The sequence below is a fragment of the Scomber scombrus genome, chromosome 2 (assembly GCF_963691925.1).
Source record: "Scomber scombrus chromosome 2, fScoSco1.1, whole genome shotgun sequence".
NCBI lineage: Eukaryota > Metazoa > Chordata > Actinopteri > Scombriformes > Scombridae > Scomber > Scomber scombrus.
In genome coordinates, this window is record NC_084971.1 from 9,271,383 (window position 1) to 9,294,120 (window position 22,738).

At 41.2% G+C, this 22,738-nt stretch overlaps 1 protein-coding gene across 1 annotated transcript; it reads left to right on the top strand.

Annotated features, from left to right (window-relative positions):
• The first annotated feature begins 1,060 nt into the window (after positions 1 to 1,060).
• On the top strand, positions 1,061 to 22,150 carry ccdc85al (coiled-coil domain containing 85A, like). The gene is made up of 4 exons (XM_062435241.1): positions 1,061 to 1,729; positions 3,078 to 4,155; positions 19,334 to 19,391; positions 21,267 to 22,150. The coding sequence occupies exons 1-4, from the start codon at positions 1,484 to 1,486 to the stop codon at positions 21,283 to 21,285; spliced, it is 1,401 nt and encodes a 466-aa protein (XP_062291225.1). The 5' UTR covers positions 1,061 to 1,483; the 3' UTR covers positions 21,286 to 22,150.
• The last annotated feature ends 588 nt before the right edge of the window (positions 22,151 to 22,738 follow it).

Consider the following 22,738-nt stretch of genomic DNA (forward strand, 5'->3'; position numbering starts at 1 on the left):
CAATGTGGCACATGTGTAATTTTGAGTTGTAGTTTAACACCACATGCAATAGTTAATTTGACCTGTTCACCCTCAACCCTCAACGAAGGGTGCACTCGATTGTAAATTGATAACTGAGAAGTTCTTCTTTCATAAGAAATATTCCTCTTGAAGTTGCGACTGCGAACTAGCCTTCCACGATGCTGTAGCCTACAGTTTTGTATACTATTCTGTCACTCACCTATTTGTCAATCAGGCCCCCCAGTTGCAGCTGTCCATGGTGCTGGAACTGACCAACGTGGACACGCTGCGTCCAAAGATGAGTTTACTTACGGAAGACATAATCATTTATCTGCATCAAAACGGATTACGTAATATAGTTTGTAATATTTCATTGAATGATATCTGATGAACTCAATCAGTTCCGGCATAACTACTGCAATGCATTCGAGTTGTATCACTGCACATCTCTTTGAAATTACCTATCCCATAATAGCTCGTTGTCAGAACCTACTTAAGTTGAGACAAGCAGAATGAAAACGACCTGCACAGAGCACTGTTAGTACTTCAAGTTTAAATGAAAACAAACAAACAAACAAACAAACAAACAAACAAACAAACAAACAAACAAACAAACAAACAAACAAACAAACAAACGAACAAAAACGAACAGCACTGAATTTATAGTAGACTATTGCCTCCAATGATATAACCTATTAGTACTGCTAAACAGTGGGGCATATCTATGCAAACACATCTACACAATGTGTCGTCAGCAGGAGACACCTGGGAAAAACTAGTATTTCCTTATAGTGATAGTAGTCAAGGGAATTGAACTCATCATTTAATCTTCTCAGCAGTAGGTGGCGCCGCATCCACGCTATTTTTGATGATGCACAAGCCCCGGGAGGGAGAGAGCTGGAGAAACATGGTGAGGGAGAAAGCTCTCTCTCTCTCTCTCTCTCTCTCTCTCTCTCTCTCTCTCTCTCTCTCTCTCTCTCTCTCTCTCTCTCTCTGTTTGTATGTGTGTGTGTGTGTGTGTGTGTGTGTGTGTGTGTGTGTGTGTGTGTGTGTGTGTGTGTGTGTGTGTGTTTCTGCACAGTGGACTCTCTCTTCTCTCTCGCAGTGTGCTGAACCATCAGGCGGCAGGTGTGAGCACCGGCTGCCCGCCGAAGCTTCTATCAAGACTGAATTTGGATATTTAACCGATACGAAAACTCACAGTGTCAGTCGGCTGCTGCACACAGTCCATCTCTGCTGTGAGGATGTTGCAGTGATAGACAGCACAACATCCTCTCCACTGTATCGCACTCCGCCGGCATCGTCAGCTGTTGCTCTAGTAGAGAGTGGAAGTGTCGGGAGCAACAGAAAAGGCCAAACTATGCGACTGATTTCCAAACGGTAATCGTTTACCACAAGTCAACCGGGAGCGGATGCGAGCAGAGGTTGTCAACGAGCCTCTGAGTATTTTCTGCCCTTTGTCGGTGCCGGAGGAGCTGTGCCAATGGAGAAAGCTACTCCACCGCCCCAGCCCCAGCTCCAGCTGTCGATAGCGAAGACTGAAAGTCCGGCGGAGGACATCTCTGGTCTGACGGACGAGGAACTGCTCAAGTGGACCAAGGATGATCTGGTGCGCCGGCTGAGGCGGTCTGAGGCCGACAAGATGAGCGTGATTCTGGACCACGGGAATCTTATCCGAGAGGTCAATCGAAGCCTCCAATTGCACTTGAACGAGATCAGGGGGCTGAAGGTGAGGGGGCGCGCATTGGTGAAGGATGAGATCATAGGTTTGGAGCGCACCTGAGAACGCGCATAGGAGTAAGGATGCTCTGCTGTTTAGAGACATGGAGTGAGAATGGATGTTATCACTGAAGTTCAGTGTGACACTGTGTAGGCCTGTATGTGGACCTGATATGAATATATAATGCAGTATGTAAATATATGCTGAGTGTGCATGCACAGGCATAGGTTTTATTGAAACTTTGGCTGGGGAGGTGGTGATTTTTAAAAATAAAGAAGAGTTTATTAACTAAGGAAGGGATGTTTATGCTTGTGCGCGAAACTTAAGACAAAATTTGTCTTTAAAACTTGGCTTATAAAACAAAGTAAGTAGAAGTTCATTACAAGTCAACGAGATAGAAAGTAATTCTCCACCCAAAACAGCTGTGTCTATATCCCAGATCTCAAATCTCGCATCCAGATCACTCTCTGACAGTCCAGCTATACACACCTTACATTCCGAGAAATTCCTGCTCATAAATCTACAGCATGTGCATCGCACTTTGCCTTTAGAACAATAAGGGATTTGTTTTGAAAGCATTCTCCTCTTCAGTAACCTTCACCCACTGCCTTCATTTTCTGCACTACTAATGAGAGAAATATGCCACAATGTCCACAACGTTTAGAGTTAAAGCTGAGACCAGCCTGAGGTATAGCTTCAGATGAAGCACATGGGGATCACTTGCCTTTCTTGGAGAACTCGTCACCTCTCCACCCATCCAAGCTGCCTAATTACAGAGGAAAGAGCTGGAGGGTAAGAGAGGGAGAGAACAGGAGAGGGAAGATGCATGGGGGAGAGTTAAATTGTTACACAATGATAGAGGAGCAAAGAGGGGGCTCTTTTGGAGGCGAAGAGGGTATGTTTAAGGAAATTCTGCTTGGATTGAAAGGTTTGGGTCATGTGATTTACCGACCCCAACCATATCTTATTTCTGTGTGTGGCCTCTCTATTTCCTACAGAGCATTCTAATCTACATTATGTACTTCACAATGGATGGTACACAGTGAGTCAGTGCTTTCATGGGAAAGAGAGAGAGGATTAGAATTTCATTTCATTATGATTGCATACAGTGTTTGTCTGATATCAACTGTTAAAGAGCAGTGAAATTATTTGAAATTGGACAATGGGTGCAGCAGTATAGTTTGGGGTGCAATTAATAGAAGAAAAACTGTTCTGTTTTAAACTCAAAAGCACATTTGTCTTTTTCTGGCTCTGACCAGCATTGTCTTGATTTACAATGTTCACAGTGCCTGGTTCTAATGCTCAATCTTACTAATGTCTCCCCCCTTCTTGTTTTCTCCTCTTTCTTCCCTCTCAGGACATCAACCAGAAGCTGCAGGAGGACAACCGTGAGCTGCGGGACTTGTGCTGCTTCCTGGATGACGACCGGCAGAAAGGCAAGCGTGTATCCAGGGAGTGGCAGCGTCTGGGCCGTTACAGTGCCAGCATCATGCGCAAAGAGGTGACCCTCTATCTCCAGAAACTCAAGGAGCTGGAGCTTCGACAGGAGGAGGTAATACGCGAGAACCTGGAGCTGAAGGAGCTCTGCCTCCTCCTGGATGAGGAGAAAGGGGTGGTAGTTGGAGGGGGGGGAGGAGGTGGAGGCGGAGGGAGTGTGGGAATGGGGGGGTGCCGCAACTCCATAGACAGCCAAAATAGTTTGCTGCTGGTTCCTGGGCAGGGGCTCCTGATGCGAGACGTGGGGGACGGGAGCAGCACCTCCAGTGCTGGGAGCGCTGACAGCTCTGATCACCTTCACCATAAGCAGCCTCATCTGGCTGCAGGACTGGGTGGAATTGGAAGTGCTGGGGAAAAAAGGAGCCCTGAGCTGGTGCATAAACCCAGATGTAGCAGCATCAGTGGAATAGGAGGAGGAGACAGGGAGGTGTCCAGCCCTGAGCACCCAGCTGGGCGCCACAGGAGTACAAGTCTGGAGTACCCATACACCTTGCCCCAGCTCTGCCGACCCCGCTGCGGCTCCATATCCGTGCCTGACCACAGTCGAGTCATGCGTGGTCTAAGCCCGGAAAAATATGGGAGGAATGTGGGCCGACGCAGTCCGGAGCAGCATCCCAAGCACCACAGCTCTGATCTCCTCTTGGGACAGAGGCAGCACTTCCTGGGTCAGGGAGGCAGTGGGGAGCTCTATCAGAGGCACCACAGGAGCAGCATTAGCAGTACTGGGAGCCCCGAGCCCCGACAGGCACATTTAGGGACCAGTGAGCATCATGAAAAGGGCTGTGTGGTCCAGGGGGGCAGTCCTGAAATTCATAGGCACCAGTACAGTATGAGCCCTGACAATGTGAAGTTCGGCAGCCCTGTGAGAGACGGCCAGAGGAGGCCGGCCGGAGACGAGCTGTCACCACATCATCGGAGCATCTACAATGGCATGAATGGTATGTGCATGTGCATATTAATGTCTGTGCCTGTGGATGGGATGTGACTTCTCATGCACACAATCTTCCTCTTTAACGAAGTGGAAGATGCTGCAAAACACTTTTTATACACAAAGACACAAATATAGATTCATATAGACAGAAGTCTTACAAACGTGAACACTTGAACACTAAAATTTAATACTATACTGTATCAATGTTATGCCAAATCATTGTTTTCTTATTGTATAAGACAGATGAAATAGGATAGGACATGGGAGTTCTTGGAAAAACTCAGACATTTTAAAAAGGTGAATTGCTGTTTGATGCACAGTTGGAAAGCATTTATTTGAATGAGAAAACAGATGTACTCGCTCTCATTCGGACTGATGCAAAATATACAGCATTATTGATTCTTTTGGTGTCTTTAGAGGAATGTGGGTTGGCTCTGTGGATGAGACGAAAAATAAGGAGTTCAGAAATATTTATATTACATGTTCTGCATCTAAGTCGAACAGATTCAGCTCTAGTGAGGCATGCTCAGATGACAGCCTCTGGTGTAATGTTGCATCTGCCTGCACACAAACACACAAACAGACGTCAAATGACCCTTGAATATTTGCTGCAGTCATGCCCTTTTCTGTTAGATCAGTGGGAGTTAAGGGTGTCAGAGAGAAGGAGGAATATCAAAGTACCATCTTGGCTTCTGTTTAAATACCCCACAGTGGCTGATAATGATTTCTAGAGGTCCGGGGGAAAAAAAGTGCTGAGTGGCACGGAGTTGGCATAAGCTAAAGGACAAATTGCTCAAGGTGAAATATCTGCCTGACTTTGCAATATGAGGCTGAAATTACAAGAGAAACAATCTACACAGACTGGAGTAAACCAACACTTACAGGAAGGATTTCAATTACCTCTCATGACGTGAAGTCCATGGTTATGTGAGAATATGTGCTTTTGTTATTGATTTTTTGAATTGATACATGCACTTTATATTAAGCTGTAAATATACAATCATAAAATCAGCATGCACCTGTTGCTTTTACCTCATTCAGTGCCTCACGTGGGCCTCACAGTTTGAAAATCTCTGATCTAATGAAGAGAAAATACTGAGTTACATGATGGGAAATGACGTGTATTTGGGGCTTGGCCTATACTGCAGATTTTTAAAATCAGGATATTCAGCCTCTGCTGTTTCGATTATGACCATTCCTTTTGTAATCTGTCTCTTGTGACTCCCCTGATGTTATGACATTAGAATACTAAATTGTTGGAGCAACCCTTTAGGAACTATGCCATAGCGTGAGAAATTACAATCTAGTAGTAAACATGGCCTCTCTAGCCATTTTTCAATCTCTATGGATTGCACCGGATTATTATAAAGACACACACAACTTTGATTTGGATCATCACTCTGTTTCTATTTTAGCTCACGGCAGTCGTGCACTCTGTAGCTTTGCAAGAGATTTAAATCTTGATGTAACCTGAAACCCATATGATGTCTGCAAAAGGCCATGGCACATTAATGCCTCACAAAATCCTTAATTGGAAAATGTTGTGAGTGCACAGGGGCACTCACTTGCCGTGGAGTCTGGTGGTTTGCCAACTGTGGCATAACTGTTTTGAACTTAGCTCGGAGAGAAACATGTGCATCAAATAGCCTTTAACCAGGTCCATAAAAACTTCATTAAGCCTGTGTGCAAGAGCAAATTTAAGTGTGTGTGTGTGAGTTGGGATGGAGTTACATCCGTATCTTATGGCTAGTTGTCTGTCAGAAGGGCTGTTTATCTCTATCAAGAGCATGTCCCCATAGGGCCACCATGCCTCCACTGACCTGACAAGGACACTAACTTCAAGTGTCACAACACACTATTTACAGTTATGTCAAGACATGCAATCAACATTTTGCATGGAAATTGGAGATTTTGCCTTTGTGGTGCAGATACAGAGCAAACTTTTTCATAATTTCACATAAAATACTTCCTGTCTGTTGCTGATATACTATACAAAAAACTAAAAAACTTTAACTCAATGTAGAAAAGAAAGGGTAACGAAGAAGAATAGACATGGAGAAAGCCTTCTGCGTAATAGGAGTAGTAAAGAGAGCAGCTTTGTGGCCGTGGCCGTGTGTTTCATCCACTGACCCATCCATACTGTCATGTCCTTTTTTGGACGGAGAGGGAATTTAATTCCTGTGACGATGTAGTACACTCCACTTGCTTGGATTATCCTCTAAGCCCTTTGCACAGTATTATTTCATTTTTTATGTACTATGCGTGTGTTTGTGAGTGTGTGATTTAGGTGGATGTGCTACAGTGTCCACTGTGTAGCTGTGTAGGTTTTTATTCAGACAAATGAAAGTCTCATGTGTCACTCAATAGTACAGAAGCTCAGGCCTTTTAAATTCCTGACAAAATCCAAAATGAAAGCAAAACAGCACTCTGACCTCTGTAGCCTCTTAATACAATGCACCGTTGCATCTTTTGGGTGGCTTATCACACATATTCAGTTGTTGTTGTTTTTTTTTTTTACAGCTGTGAGAATCACAGCAAAATGACTGAAAGTACTGTTTAAACTATTCATGATCAAGAAAATCACTATGTGGTTTAACTAAAAAGGCATTTAGATAATTTAGGAATTCTCAGTACTAAGTGCATAAATTAGAGATACAAGTTTCTGGTGGCAATAAGTATTACATTGCACATATAAAATGATGAGTGTAAAGCATTTTGAGATTATGTGATACTGAGCTGTTCAAGTAATTAGTGGCACCTTTCAGTTCAGTGGTAATTTCCATGTGATAGATTCCCTCTTTGTGACAGATAATCATCCATGAACACTGTAGTCTCCTGACCCAGACTGGAAGGGTGACTATTTGTTAAGCCTGTAGGATCGCTGCACTGCAGTGGGTCTTTTTCAAAAAAGAGGAGAGACTTAATCATGTTTTCTGCTTTAGCAATCACAAGTTCTGCATATTAGCTTAAGCTGCTCAGATGATCAGAAGGAGAAAAAAAGGCTGCTTGGGGAAAAAAAGACACTGTAAGTGTTTGGGTGAACCTCCGCCCTTGTGATGCCAATGAATGCCACTCACGCACACAGTATAAGACAGCCATTCTGCAATGAAACAAATATATTTTTAGCCAATTTTGTAAAGACATAATGGTCCTCAAAGGATGTATCCTACTGACTTTGGTTATCCTTTATGTGTAGCGCCACTAGCTAGTTGACACACATGGTTGTTAGCTAAATGTCTTGACAACGACTGGAGCGATTGCCATGAAATTTGGCACATACATTTATGTCATACTCAGAATTAAATGTAATTACTTTGGTCATCCCCTGACTCTTCACCATTTGCCCTATACTTTGATTTATGATTTAAAAGATCAGTGTTTAAGATTTAGTGACATCTACTGGTGAAGTTGCAGATTGCAGCCAAATGAATACCCCTCCTCATCGCCCCCTTTCAAGCATGTAGTAGAAGGTATGGCGGCCACGAAACTTGAGAAAAATACAAACACCCTCTCTAGAGCCAGTGTTCGGTTTATCCATTCTTTACTACTGTAGAAACATGGCAGTGCAACATGGTGGGCTCTGTGGAAGAGGACCTGTGCTCTTTGTAGAAATAAAGTGCTCATTCTTAGGTAATGAAAATTCAACAATTCTTAGATTCAGGTGACTATACTCTAATCAACACATACTTGTGAATATCATATCCACCAAGCCCAAGTTCCATTAAATGCCACTAACTTATCCACACTGGACCTTTAGTACATTCTAAATGACATTCCCATCAGTCTCCAACTTTGTGTTTGGTGCTAAATAGCAGAATTCTTGCTTCTTAACTCACTAAACTAAGATAGTGACCATGGTAAACATTGTACAAGCATCAGTATGTTAATGTTGTCATTGTGAGCATGTTAGCATACTGACGTTTGCTTCAAAGTACCACTTTACTTAAAGGTGCACTGTGTAGAATATATTGGCCTCTAGTAGAAAGGACAAACCAAACACTGGTTCCAGAGAGGGCCTTTTGCGTTTTTGCCAGTTTCGCGGCCATTGTAGATTCTCCTAAACACTTGGAAGGGAGGTTGAAAATTGAGGTATATAGTTGTTTGCAATCTGCAACCTCACTGCCACTAAATCTTACACATTACCGGTTTAGTACAGCTTCACAGACCCGCTAGCATTGCTGTGTACTGAATGATTAAGAAATGTCTGCCAAACTTTTTCATAATGACATCGAACTCCATTTGTTGTATTTTGATTGGATTTCATACACTTAATGAGATTTGACAAACACTGGCAGCATGGTTCAACAGTTTATTTCTCCATTCGTGTACATACAATCTGATTGAATTAGCAAGAATCTTCCCGCTGTTGCATTGATTCTATTAATCTTTATAATTAGAGCATCAGTTCAGACTATCCAGCTCCTCTGGCTGTTGTTTAGAAGTGCTGCTTCCTGTCAGTGCAACAGGAAATCATCACTGAAGCTTTGGCCGCGGATAATGTTCTCCCCTTCCACTGTCACTGAGATTACCAGGCTATCTCTCTCTCTCTCTCTCTCTCTCTCTCTCTCTCTCTCTCTCTCTCTCTCTCTCTCTCTCTCTCTCTCTCTCTCTCTCTCTCTCTTCGTCTTTCTGTCTCCTTCCATCCTAATTGTGGCTGCCAGTATGAACAACCAGCTGTCGGACAGAGAGAAAACTCTGATTACAAAGCTTTCTTTCTGGAGGAGGCTGGAGGGTGTACTGTTTGCCAGGCAGAGCTGAGGGAAGATGAGGGTTGAGGAAGTATTTGAGTGGATTACTGGCTGTATTCTCCCCCCCTCCTTCCCTCCCTTTCTCTCTGTCTTCCTCACTCATTCTTCTCTTCCTCTGACTCCACTCAGTCCTCACTTGTCTGCCAAGGCAATGGATGGAAAGCTTCCCCTTGACAAATTGTGAAGTCCCACAAGCGTCATGAAGAAACTCAAATGTTTGTCACAGCTGCTTGGCGTGAAAGGATTTGGGGGAGTATTAGGCTGCTGTAACTCAAATGGATTAGTATTATTACCAGACAGCCTCATCTGCATCGCTACTATTGCAGCTTTAGCTTTCATTACTCTCTGAACTTCCAAAAGTGGCATGATGTTGTGTAGACTGACTTGTAAAGGCACATAATCCTGTGTTATTATCACCTAAGCCTCTATTTAAAACCCATGTTAATACAGTTTCCTGCAAATGATTCAGTATTACATGTTCAATGTGTCATCATCTAAACAGTAGAGTAATCAGAGCAGTTTAAAAACTCCAGAGTTAGTTACAGTTAAGGGCATCAGAGACGTGCGATACTCAAGGTGGAAGTCTTTATCGGAGCTCCGCAAAGGGAAAATCTTACTTTTTAAATGCTATCATGGCATTTGAATTTGTAATCACACCTGAGACCAATTATCCCAAACACCCTTGCCTATAGGCCATCAGAACAGCTATTAACTAAGGAGTGCATGATTAGGCATTTTGTTTATCTACCTCTGGTACCTATCATTGTCAATTTTAATCAAGCCGCCGTCAGCTTCATCATTTCTAAGCTCGCTCCTCCTGGGTGGAGCACACAGACATACAGTATAGTGCCTACTTGCTGTGTAGTATGCAAACAATGCTCTTATTCCGGCAATTTAAGCCAAATATAAGCTCCTGGCAACAGTAATGTCAACAGGAAATGAAGTGTAAAATGTCTCCAACAAGAGAACAAAGACTTCTTTTTGATAAGCTAAATTATAAATCAATGAGAGGCAAGGAGAATGGTTATGTACTGCAGATATAGCTAAGAACATTTCCAATATTATGAGGATGCTGGGCTGAAGAAGTTATAACAGATCATTCATTCAGAATCGATGAACACGATTAGCAGTTAACCGTTGTCGGGCGCACCCAAACATTTTCTCCCTGCCAGCTCCTAAGTAGCTGTGTGAGTTATGAAGGTGGATGCTTGGCGTGTACTAGCGTCACTCCAGCCCAAACCCCAGAGGTATGCGACAAATGTTCCACAGTAGCCCCAGTCATCCGGCAGACACGCAAACCCAGTGGAATGGAGAACAGTCTCTGTCGTGCCAATGGGGAACAGCCCAGTGAGCTGAGAGGAAATTAGCTTGCTAGGCCAGGTAATTAACTGGAAGTTGAGTGGCTGCCATGTACGAGGGCAAGTAACCACTTTTAGCTATGTTACATTTACTTCAGGCTGTGTGTCATAGTGAGAGCTGGTGGCATGAGGGTATCAGATGAGCAGGTGGGAGTGCAGGAGGAGAGTGCAGCTGGACAGATGTAGCTGAGTGCATCATGTAAAGTATGCAGGTGCTGTCATGTCTTACCAAAGGCATAACAAACATAATGTAACAGACACCTATCTTGGCAAAAGCTGTTACTATAACAGATGGAGACAGCAATGTTATGTATTCATATGTGGAATGGCTTGAAGTTTACTAAGATCAGTCACTAAAAGCTACTGATCATACCCCACCAAGTGAGGTGCAACTTGCAAAACCCTTGGCTCTGTTGAACTGAGCAATGGTGCATTTTATACTTATGAATTTAACTTTTAAATTTTAAGATGAAGAATGTGTTATTTCTTCTTTCAAATAGAATATAGTCTTGTTTTATTGGTCAGCTATCTTGTCTTCAGTGCGTGTTTGCTGTTCAGTTGTATCACTGGTTGAGTAGTAATAATGAGCTGCTTTGCTGCTGCTGCCATCAGTGTGATGGCTTTTACATTCCCACCATCAATTAAAATGATAAGAAAGTAAGATAGCATATCATATCATAACATGTCAAAACCGCTGCAGCTGACAACATTAGTATCCCTCCCTCTCACAACACACAGGATGTAGTTATCCACTTCCTGGAGCATAAATGTATCTCCTGCCCATATTGTGCATTATGTGCATTTGATGTAATGTTTTTCCTGTTGAGAATGACAACACAGAATGTGTGCAGCTCCTATTACAGCAGATGGACTGATCTTACCAACGTGAAATGATTGGCACCGCTATCATTATATTTATCTCATTATCTCTTACTAGTTTTCTTTCAACAATGTCTTTTGGTCTGTGAGATTTCCTCTTGGAGATATTGAAATCAATTTCATTACCCCCGCTGCTCCAGACTGACTGGCTCATTTCCTTTACTTTTACAGCAAAAGGTTAATTTAATTACCTCTTTATTCTGGCATTGTGAGAGCTTCAGCTGCAGGTAGAACTTGTAATTGTGGGAATTTTGCAGTCAGTTTCTTTACTCTATCTTATTCAAGAATATGAATTCAAGGTAAATCGTGATATATCTCAGACTTCTAGTTGTATTCAAGTGTTTCCATCATTCAACCCTGTATAATAGAATGCTAAAATCTTATTTTCACTGTGAGGAGAGCTGTGAGACGTGTGAAATAGACGGTAAATTCCTGTCCACACCTAGATATAACCATCAAGGTGTACTTCTGCATTAATGTTAGCTCATCCTTCGGACTTTACAGAACCAAATTCAATACATCATTGCATTATTCTGAAGCAAATTGCCTCAGTAGTGTTTTTGTATATCTGATGTGATCCCTTGCCTCATTTCTGTATAAATACAAAATACTTTTTAACACAACACTAGTACTGTTGTTTTCATTAGGGAGAGGAGAGACAAAGTAGTCTGAGGAAGTGCACACAAGTTTCAGTCTTAGCACGTGGGTCAGCAATGCTTCTGGGTGTTGAGAAGGCAGAAGTCATTAAAAGCGTACCCTTGGTGCTAGATGAAGTAGCAAAGAATTATGGGATGCCTTAAATCTAACATCATTCTCAGCTGGTAAAACTGCCAACACTGTATGTCATCCCCTCCCCATGTGAGTCACACACACACACACACACACACACACACACACACACACACACACACACACACACACACACACACACACACACACACACACACACACACACATACACACACTATCTTCTACACACTGCGTCCGGCCTGTTTTATTATTCATTAGCACTGGGGAGTGATGGGTGGTGACATGTTAAAATAGGACAACAGCAGTTTATCTTGCAAATGTCTGCTTGAATATTTTATTTACCGTTGAGAGTCAAAGCAGAATGCATACCAGACCAATACAACTTGACAGCAGATGTGGAGCTTGAAAACGGAGGACGAAAGCAACAGAAGAAGTCAAGGGCTGGTGATGTGACAGCTCTTACATCTGTAAATCTTTCTGACAGTAATCAGTTTTTTTCCTGCTCTCTTGATCCCCCTTTTTCAAATATGAATCTCACAGAGGTGCTTAATTTTTGAGACACACAATACAAAACAAATATTTTACAGTAACATAAGAATTTGTTTGAATATTTAAAATGTGACATATATCTGCACGTGACTGCATGCACTCTACTAGTTGTAGATGTGTATAAGTCTGTCTTTGTCCCAGAGATCACAAAAGCAAAAGGACAGCAGGCACACACCCAGACACACACACACACTTGCAGTGCTTGTAGGCTCGATCAGCCTACAGGGCTCCAATTATCCAGCTCTACTCCAGTGAGTTTCATGCTCTCATCTCTCCACAGTCTATTTCAGCCTCACAGTGAGACGCGCTGCAGACATCAGAGCTTGAAGTTATTTGCTGTTCGTACCTGCTGCCATCACACATCTCATTACAATGCATACACAGTAGTCAGAAGACACTTAGCATTAATTACAGCAGCATGACATTTTTTGCTCTCATCGCTATGTTTTTAAACTCTGTATAATGTGACGATGGGGAGATTAACCATAGATGCATAAAGAGAACTGGATACAACGTTGGAGGCGGGGCCCCGGTCATTCCTATGAAAGTTGCTCAATGGAGCATGAAGCCAAAAAAGCCACTTCCCGCTGTTAAGAAATTACCTGGATGAAAACATACTGTGCACACTCTATGAGCTGCATTTGAAGTCTGTATACAACAATGTAATGACTGTGTGCATGGTATATATTTAGTGTACAATCGACATAAGTAAAATGCTCAATTTGAAAGGATGAAATGCGTTATGTTATGTAACTTTAAACGGTAAAAAAATAAAAAACGTACTTATTAGAAAATAAGAATTTAATAGCAAGACCTTCTAAAACCCTGAGGCAGCCATTTCGTTAATGAGCCTGTGGAAAATACTTTGGTACAAACATGTTTCTAGTGATTGTGATTTTATTGGTGTGAAGACAGATCACAGCAATTTCTCCATCACTGACAGACAGCTTGTGCATATGGCCACTCAGCTTGTTGGTGCCACAGTCTAGTTCAGCAGAAATGACAAAAGATGGAGATGAAACTCTCCAGACCTCAAGAGGAATCAACTTGGAAGTCTGGCCTCACAAGAGAGGCTCTTTGTGTGCAAGCCACAGACCAAACTCGGACTTCATAAATATCCTGCATATTGTTTCCACATGGTATATGTGTTACAGACACAAATAACCTTGGCATTATGCATTCAGAACTTAACCTCCTGCTCTAGAGTTGCACATACAGTAACAGCACTGACTGCAGCTGCCTACCTGAGGGACATTAAGCCAAGTAGCTCTGCTGTCAGACAACTTCGCTAACTGACTGACTGACTGACTGACTGTCTGTGTTTCTGATTGTGTGACTGACAGCCAGCTAAACGGAAGGTCACTGATCTACCATGCACTCCTCCACAGGCATTCCTGCCCAGCCAGCCTGAATAATTTATGTGGCAGATTTCAGGAGATCTGAGGGAATAGCCATGTGAAATTACCTCGCATTGATCCCGTAAATTGAGAGAAGGACAGTGAGAGAGAGAGAGAGAAGGAGAGATAGAGAGAGAGAAAAGGGGGCAGACAGAACAAAGAGGATTGAGAGATGAACAGCCCTGAGGAGAACAGGTTTATGTGTTTACTGAGTTGATTCAGACATCAATAACAACTTGATTACCCATAATACTCATACACTGCAGTCATTCATAAGAATTTTCAAACATGAATTATTTTTATTACCCGGATCCCAGCCCCTTGAGTCATTTTTTCTAACTTATTTCAGCTTCTTTCATTTTCATCAAACAAAACAGTTCTAATTTTGTTAAAACTTAAGAAACCTTTTTATTTTTTTAAACTGTCTTAAGTTTCTTATATAGTATCTAAGTTTATGAGCTATATAGTGTTAATAAATGGTGTCTTGCTGCAGAGGGAAAAGGGTTCCCCCATACGGAGCAGTGATTTATTCAATGTGGGAGCAGCATCTCCCAAGCCAATCTCACAGATCTATTTGTGGGGAAATTTGGAGGCTTTCTCTTGAGCTCAGCTGTACAGAGGTGGAATTTAAGGGAGCTTAATCCCCACATTATTCTGCAGTAATCACATTATCTATATACTCTTGCTCTGACCCACACCAAAGCCCCTTCCCTCTACACAACTCTCACATCCCGTTAAATCCAATTTTGGTTTTGACGCCCTGCCCATAACTACATCAACACCGTCCAAGTGTGCTGTATGTTTTTCTCACTTTATAACTGCCCTTGAAGAGGTCACCAACGCTGGATGGAATTCAGAAAGTGCAAGTCTCATTAGACATTGCTCAAGTTCACTTTAAATGTATTCTCTGGGTTTTTGGCACACGGTTGGTGTGTGTTAATCGGACTGCTCCATCACAAGACAGGAGTTTGTGATCTTGTGACCTGTGTGTGTGTGTGTGACTGCCGACCTTGGGACAGCAAATCCATTTAAGCTAATTGCTCTTGTTCTTGAGCAGTTGAGGTTTGAGTCCCTAGACCCAGAACCAAGAGAACCAATAGAACAAGAAGCTGTAATGTTTGCAGAGTCTTTCTTTTTCTGTCATATTTTCTTACTGTGCACTTTGAGTTGTCTTTATGTGATTCTTGTTTAAGCGTAAGTGCCACAGTTGTACATACCAAGATGTAAAGAGCAGCCATACTGTTAGCCAGACTGACACAAACAAAAATGCAATGAGACAAAAATATCAAGCATGTTTGAAACTGATCTGGACGTCCCAGACAAGGTAATGAGCTCAGGAACAGAGGGGCGCCAACCTTCATACAGCAGGGTGATGACAAGGCCTCATAGACATGTGTTTTTTATGAAAATTCATCTGGAATACATCTGGAACTAATCGTATTATGTAGGCGGACCTAATGTTAATTTTGGACGTTATATAACCTACAATAAATTCATGTTTTAAACCTCTGGCATCAATCCAAAACTACATTCAAAAACTAATGCACAAATACAATGTAAAACATTTTAAATGTAAATTCAGTGTAAATCAATGAAAGATTATTCATGCAACATAATTTTGGATTATGAAAAACAAATTCATTTACCTCTTTAATATACTTCCCAATTTCTGTATTACAGTTTTAAATTTAAAGAATTTTTAAAATATAGCCTATGGGTCTATCGCCCAGCAGAACACTTCCAGCAGTTCAGACTGTTTGTCTGGAGAAATATAAGACAGTGAAGAGGATACAGATCAACAGTAAAATGAGTAAAAAGTATCAGTTCTTGCTGTAATGTGTCCATTGTAACATTTTAAAAATGAAAACTCAGAAAACCACATTTTCAAACGTACACAGTCAGTTTTGCCTGTTAGATAACATTGTAGGATAATAATTTGTCGACAACATGCTTGCAGATTTTCAGTCACGTTGCTCAAATATTCCTGTTGGTCACATGACCTTGGCCTTGCACATTGTAGCAGCCCAATGTGATAGGCTAAATGTATGGTCGTGTGTTAACTAAGGAGCTAGTGTGCAGTGCACCGCCTCAAAAATGTAACTACACATCAGATTTTTGGTACTAAGACATGAAGACAGCAATAATTGTGTTCCCACTACAAGAAGCTGCAGACATGGTTTAAAGACAGTTGGGTCAGTAGTGTTCTCCTTTGAAGTGACACACAAATTTCCCCTAACCCTCCACTCACCTTGAATGTTACACTTTATCTCAACGAATATAAGTATCAAATATGTTTGGAAATTATTCAAATATTTTTTGAGCTTAGGAACAGAGGGGCGACCTGTGTTTGTTATGAAAATTCATCTGGAACACATCTGGAACGAATCACATTGTATTATGGATACTTGACCTAATTTTTGTGTTAATATAATATACATGTTTTTTTTATATATATATATAAGGATAATCCCATTCTCAAATGCCAGAATTGATAAACACTTTCGGGCATCATTCAAAAACTGCAGGGATATCATTGCTACTCCACTCTGTTTGTATCGATCCATCAGAGCATGTTCAGGCAAAGTTATGCTTTCAAATGTACCATCTAAATAGCTATCAGCTACACTTCCTGCAGACCCTCTTTGTGTTTGTTTGTGCTCATGTGTTAGGAGGAAGTGAGATGCATATGATCATGTATTTACTCTCTAACTACTCTATGAGCTTTGCTTTAGCCGTGAAATCAATCCCATTCCCCACACCCTGACCTCCAAATGAAAATACCCTCCAGTCCATCGCTGCATCTCTCCCGACTCTTTAAAGGAGTTTTCATACCTCTATGTGCAGCCTTGCCTCACCCAGCCCCCCTCTCCCCCGTGAAGATAAACAGAGTGAGGGGAGGGGCAGGGAACGTAGTGGCTACTGGAATCTTTAGCAGAACTCTGCGGTCACAAGAGCACTATGAATCTTTAATGTGAGATGTTAGCGTGCCAAGGAGAGGAAATGTGCTGAAAACATGATTATGGGGAAGACTCATGGGGAGAAACCATTGGAGGAAGGAGAAAGAAAGAAAGAGAGAGAGAGAGAGAGAGAGAGAGAGAGAGAGAGAGAGAGAGAGAGAGAGAGAGAGAGAGAAAAAAGAGAGAGATCAAGCAGGGGAGCAAGGATAAAATAATTGTTTTGAAGGGCAAAGGAGGTAAAGAGGGATAGCATTTTATTAAAAGCTTGGACTGCTTAAGCATTTGGTAACACTTTCTATAAAACCTATGCCTATAATGTATTATAAACTTACTTATAGTGTGTTATAATCTGCTTATACCATATAATTATACTTATAAGCACTATACATATTCATAATTCAATAATCATAACACAGTATAAAGCATTTTATAATTACTTACAAGTATCATCATATTTCATAATTACTGGTCACTAACTGACATTTTTTGCAAGGATCTTAGTGTATTATAATTGTCATAGTTGTAATACTTTATAATAATTTATAATTAATTATAATCACTCTTATAATGAATTATAATGTGATTATAAGTTATTCAAAGTGGTCATTGGGTACGTTAAGTGAAATAATGAAATTCCTGAGGTAGGTAAGGGATAATGCTTGACGAGGTTTCCATTATCAGGAATTAATAGACAGTGGGGAGTCCAGAACCGAAACTCAGTGGGAGATGGTTGCCTCCATGGAGGTCCTCCGTCCTCTGTATTTTATAAGTCATCATAAAATGCTTCATAATGTGTTATGATTGCTGTTATAAAGCATTATGAATATTTCTGAATGCGTATAACTATAATTATACAGTGCTATAAGCAGATTGTTCACATTATAAGTATGTTGTAATGTATTATATACATGGGCTTCATAGCAAGTGTTACCAGGCCTTTTTCCACTTCTTCCTCAAACCCAAAAGTTGTAACCGAAACTGGACACAGAGTAAAGTACGAGGGCAGATATTTTTTCTGTACTTCAAATCAGTTAGATTAAAACCATTTTATTTGACAGCAACTTTCCTCCTGAGAAGCAGAAATAAAGCATTGAAGGATTCTTTAGTCAAGGATGTCAGGAGCTTGCCTTGTGTTTCCAGAGCAGTAGAGTTGAGTTGAATAGTGTGATGTCTGACATTTGTCAGGCTGGGTGTAAGAGTGCATGACTGAACTTTTACAGTGAACTACACTGACCACAAAAAATCCCTAATTTCTTCATTTCACTGGCTGCCTTTGTCTGCTGACATTGTTTCACTTGATTTGTTCAGCCCTAGATTTGATGTACTCCTTACAGGGTAAAGGTCTCCATAAATCAGTCTACCTGTGCGTGCGTGTGTTTGCGCCTCAGCAGATTCACATTTAGCTACCCTGTGACGGTTGCTGCCTTTCTGCTCGCTGTCACTTGCACCATTACGGCCGAGATTGAAACAGACAATGGGGGAATGTGGAAAAGTTGTAAATGCCGTTCCATACAACGCAGCACAAAGTGGTGGCCGTGGACCCGAGGCGCCTTTTGTATGCGTCTTTCAATGAAGTCTGAAAACTCATCCAATCTATGAAGTTATTTTTTATCACACAGTGTTTGGAGTTCATAGAAGCAGAAAAAGATTAAAGATACATTAAAAGGAATAATTTGACATTTTGGGAACTTGAGTTAGTTAGAGAGATAGAGAATGTTGATACCACCGAGTATGGAGCTGGAGGCAAGAGGTGGTTAGGTTAGCTTAGCATTAACTGGAAGCATATCCTAGCTTCATTCAAGCACTTACAACTCATTCACATACAGTACATGTTGTATCTCTTTTGTTACAAAGAAATGTAAAAAAAAAAAAAAAAAAAAAAGTAAAGAAAAAAAAAGAGATAATTGTGCCGTAACTGCAGGGAGCAATGACTTTCTGAAACTGGAAGGTTGTCAGGCAATCATTGGACAGTATAACTGTTGTTTGTCAAGAAAAATGTTGCACATAATTCCCTCATCATTTTAACAATTCAGAATAAAGAAATTAGTTATGATGTGTTAATTAGTGAGCTTTAGAGGTGTTGGTAGGCAGATTTTTGAATGTTGGACAGAGCCAAGCTGCTTCCAGTCTGTATGCTAACGTTAAAAAACGCATTAAGCGAATCCCCTCACAGCTCTAGCTCCTTAACGTACACACATGAAAGTAGTATTGATCTTCACATCTAACTCTCGGCGTATATCCCAAAATGTCAAACCAGTCCTTTGAATATGGTTCAGTCAGTTTTTCCAGGCACAGTAACAAACATATTCCAAGTTCTTCCCTTACATATATTTCTCTGATAAAAAACTGGTAGTACTCCATCACCATGTTTTATTTATGAGCCACTTTTACTTGTTTTGGCACTCTAAACAGACAGACGTCAGCTCTAAATCATTAGATTAATGAGGCGATGTACTCAAGTCAAAACAACACATTTTAAACCCTCTCTGCCTCTCTCCCCCTCATGCTTCCTCCCTCCTCTTCTTTCTCCCTTTCTCTTTGTCACAGCTTTGATATCAGCCGGCTGCTGCACCAACAACTGTAGAAATGTCAAGATATGGGACAGGTAAGAACCTTGCTCTACCTTGTTTCTTTTTTATGAACTTCTTTTGTGTTAATTAGAGTCTTTGAAAGAAGAAGAAGAACAGCCACTGAAGGTCATTGTCTGTTCTTTCCACAAGGGCTCATAATCCTGTAATTAGCTCCAATTATTCTATTTTACTATACAGTGTACTTCCTTCAGCTGGACTCTCCATGTGCATTTAGTCGTTAGGTTGGAGGGTATTTACAGTGAATAATGATATTTAGGAATTCATGAATGTGGGAAGTATGTTCACTCTGTTCTCTAGTTCATCATTACATAATCAACAAAATATCTCTGACTTGTTTTGTGTATTGTGATCCTGTGTCATTGCAGGGTCGTTCTCTGAGTTAGTCCAGTGCTCCAGATGAGTAATGTGTTTGCATGCTTGGTCTGGCCCAGGTGTAATCACAGTGGCTTTACAGAGGGACTACAGTGTTAGAGGTGACCCTATCCTGTCCCTGTGTACTATATCCTAGATCTTCAATCAGGCCCCAGCGGGAGGGCGAGATTGCTGAGTTAATATTTAATGATGGCAAGAGAAGATGTACCTTCCCCTAGAGGATACTCAGCCCCTCCAGTCGCAGAAAGCACCCACGCAACATATACTCACGGGCGTGATTCACACACATTCTCATTGACGTTCTCCTATATGTTGTGACGTTTTCCTCCTCCTTTTCCATCAATCCTTCGATGCCTTTGCATTTTCGGCCCACTTACTTCATACACAAATATCAATGACTCAGGTGAGGAGGAGAAGAAAGTGCACTTCATGTCAGCAGATGATTTGTGAGCTCAGAGAGAAGCAACAGCGATGTACTTACAATGCAGACTGAAGTCAGGTCCCACGGCTCTCTGCTGTAGTGGAGACAGACGCAGGTGGGAACAAAAGGATCTGTCACTGATAAGCAACACAAGAGCCTGCGGTGATGAACATCTTACTCCCTCAAACTCTATTTGTCTATCTATGAGATGACATGGCAAGTTGTAACTAGTAGATTTATTAATGATGGATAAATCTAGCAAGAGAACAAAGATACATATGTCTTTTTCACAGTAGAAAAGCAGGTGAAAAAAATAAAGTTGATGATGGCTGAATTCCATTTAGCTGCTTGAGATTTGGGTTCCTGGTATTGTGCATGCTGACTCACTGTCACACCATCTCACTGCCATGGCTTACTGGGACCTCTATAGAGCAGAACCACCCTTAACTTAATTAGTAACACCTGTGCTTTTCAAGTCAGACTGTGTGTGGTGAAATAGTAGAATTAGGGTGGATTCATATCTCTTTGTATTGCTAATATTTATCATCATGAAGTTGATTAATGTTTGCCAGGTAATGTATCACAATGCAGTGTGGATTGTGTGTGTATTGTCAGTGTAGCCCTGTTAGTTTGCAAGCAATTATTCAGCAAAAGTACATACAGAAAGGGTCAAAATGACTGCCTGATTTCATCCCATGGAAGCTATTAAATGAAATCCCAACTTAATTTTGCCTGAACAAGTAAACCTGAGACTTACAGGTTAATTCAATACAACTATCACATGACATTCCTCTTGAAATTCTCGTTTTAATCATGAATTTGCTGATTTGCTGTAAATGAAAAAACAGTGACAAAGTTTGTTCATACAGTAGATCAAAACAAGGAGCACCTTGGGAAATGGGGTTTGTAATAACCGAGTAACTTGCCTTCTGACGAATTGCAAAGTAATACAAAAATTCCTCCCTTGATTAATAACCTTAGTGTCTCTGAATTGCAAGATTCTTTCCTGTTTATAAATTCAGTCAAGGATAAAGAATACCCCCACCTCCCATGTAATACAACATTTCTTCTTATTGTTTTTTCCTTTCCTGTACAGTTTTGATGCCTCCTCTTGACCCTAACTTGGCCAGCCAGGCTCCTCAAAGGGAGGAGGAGGGGGGGTCGCAGCGGTACAGCCCTCCTGCGTCTCTGGCGTCAATAGACACGAGGGCCCCTGGGCGCCACCCTTCACGGCTCCAGATGGTCTGTCCATGGCCTCATCCATGTCCACAGCCCTGAAACAGTCTGCCTCCATGTTTTTATTTCTACATATCGAGAGTTTTGAGGGGAGGGGAGTTTTGGGGATGCTTTTAGTACAGTTGGTAAAACTCATGAAGACTGCCGCAGCTAAGTGGATTAGAGTGGAAATCTCTCCCTGCCAACTGTGACACGGCTACCTCCCGGAGAGCACCCAGAGAAAGGGAGAGAGGATTGGAGGAGATTGAGAGGACTTTGCACTGTTTGTGTCGCTACCCTCTGTTTACAAAAGTAAATCATTGGTGGAGAAGCACATAAATGAAACTTTCTAAACCTTAATTATTTCTCCCACATTCTTCCCTTTTCCTCTCTCATTTCCCTCATCTTGCCTCTCTGTTTTTGATGGTCCCCATTTTTCCTGTCTCCCCCTCCTCTCCTTCATCTTCTGATATCCATCATCTTCAAAGTGTGTAATGAGACTGGTGTAATCTAATGTTCTGTCTCTCAGTCTCCAGACTCCAATCCAGCTGATCACATTACTTGCCGTCCTCTTCTAGCCATTTCAACTAAAGTTAAAAAGAAAACAAAAAACATACTTGTCAAAGATGTTCTAGCAGAGAAAAAAACTCTTCCTGTGTCTTAAACCAAGATGGTCAACATTACTAGCTACTGACAGATGTTCTAGTTCTATAAGATGCAATGTTCAGGTGTAATTTTCTTTTTTGTATTATCTTCTTTACTCCCTCAAAGCGCCTATATTGAAGCTGGGGGGAAGATTATACGTTTCTCCATGTTGTTTTTTACAAGGAAGTAAAGTCCAAGTAAAAAGTAGATTATTGGATTAGTTTTCTATATATCAATCTATATAAATATAATATGATTATTATTTTTGACTTACTGGTATTAGAACTATTATATGAAGATGCATATGATATATATATAAATATATATATATATCAAATAATAAACAGATTTCTTTATGTAAAAGTGAACCATTTGTTCTTTTTTTTTTTCAATGTGTTGAAATGAAATGAGGTGAATGTATAGTCGAAGGTCACATTGGACATGTTGGGAAGCAGATTATGTTGTTTGGAAAAACCTACACCAATCAGCCATTACATTAGAACCACCTGCCCTAATATTGTGTAGGTCTCCCTTATGCCACCAAAACAGCTCTGATCCGTCGATGCATGGTCTCCAAAAGACCAAAAGACATTAGCAGCCGATCATCATCACCAAGTACTGTAAATTGTGAGGTGGGGCCTTCATAAATTGGACTTGTTTTTCCAGCCTTTTCCGATCCAATTGAGAACTTGGGAATTTTGAGACCAA

Bases quoted from the DNA above. Each gene is read 5' to 3' on its own strand.
- ccdc85al (XM_062435241.1), top strand. From the start codon at position 1,484: ATGGAGAAAGCTACTCCACCGCCCCAGCCCCAGCTCCAGCTGTCGATA. The intron at 1,730-3,077 runs GTGAGGGGGCGC...CTTCCCTCTCAG, and splicing joins ACGAGATCAGGGGGCTGAAG to GACATCAACCAGAAGCTGCA. The intron at 4,156-19,333 runs GTATGTGCATGT...TCTTTGTCACAG, and splicing joins CATCTACAATGGCATGAATG to CTTTGATATCAGCCGGCTGC.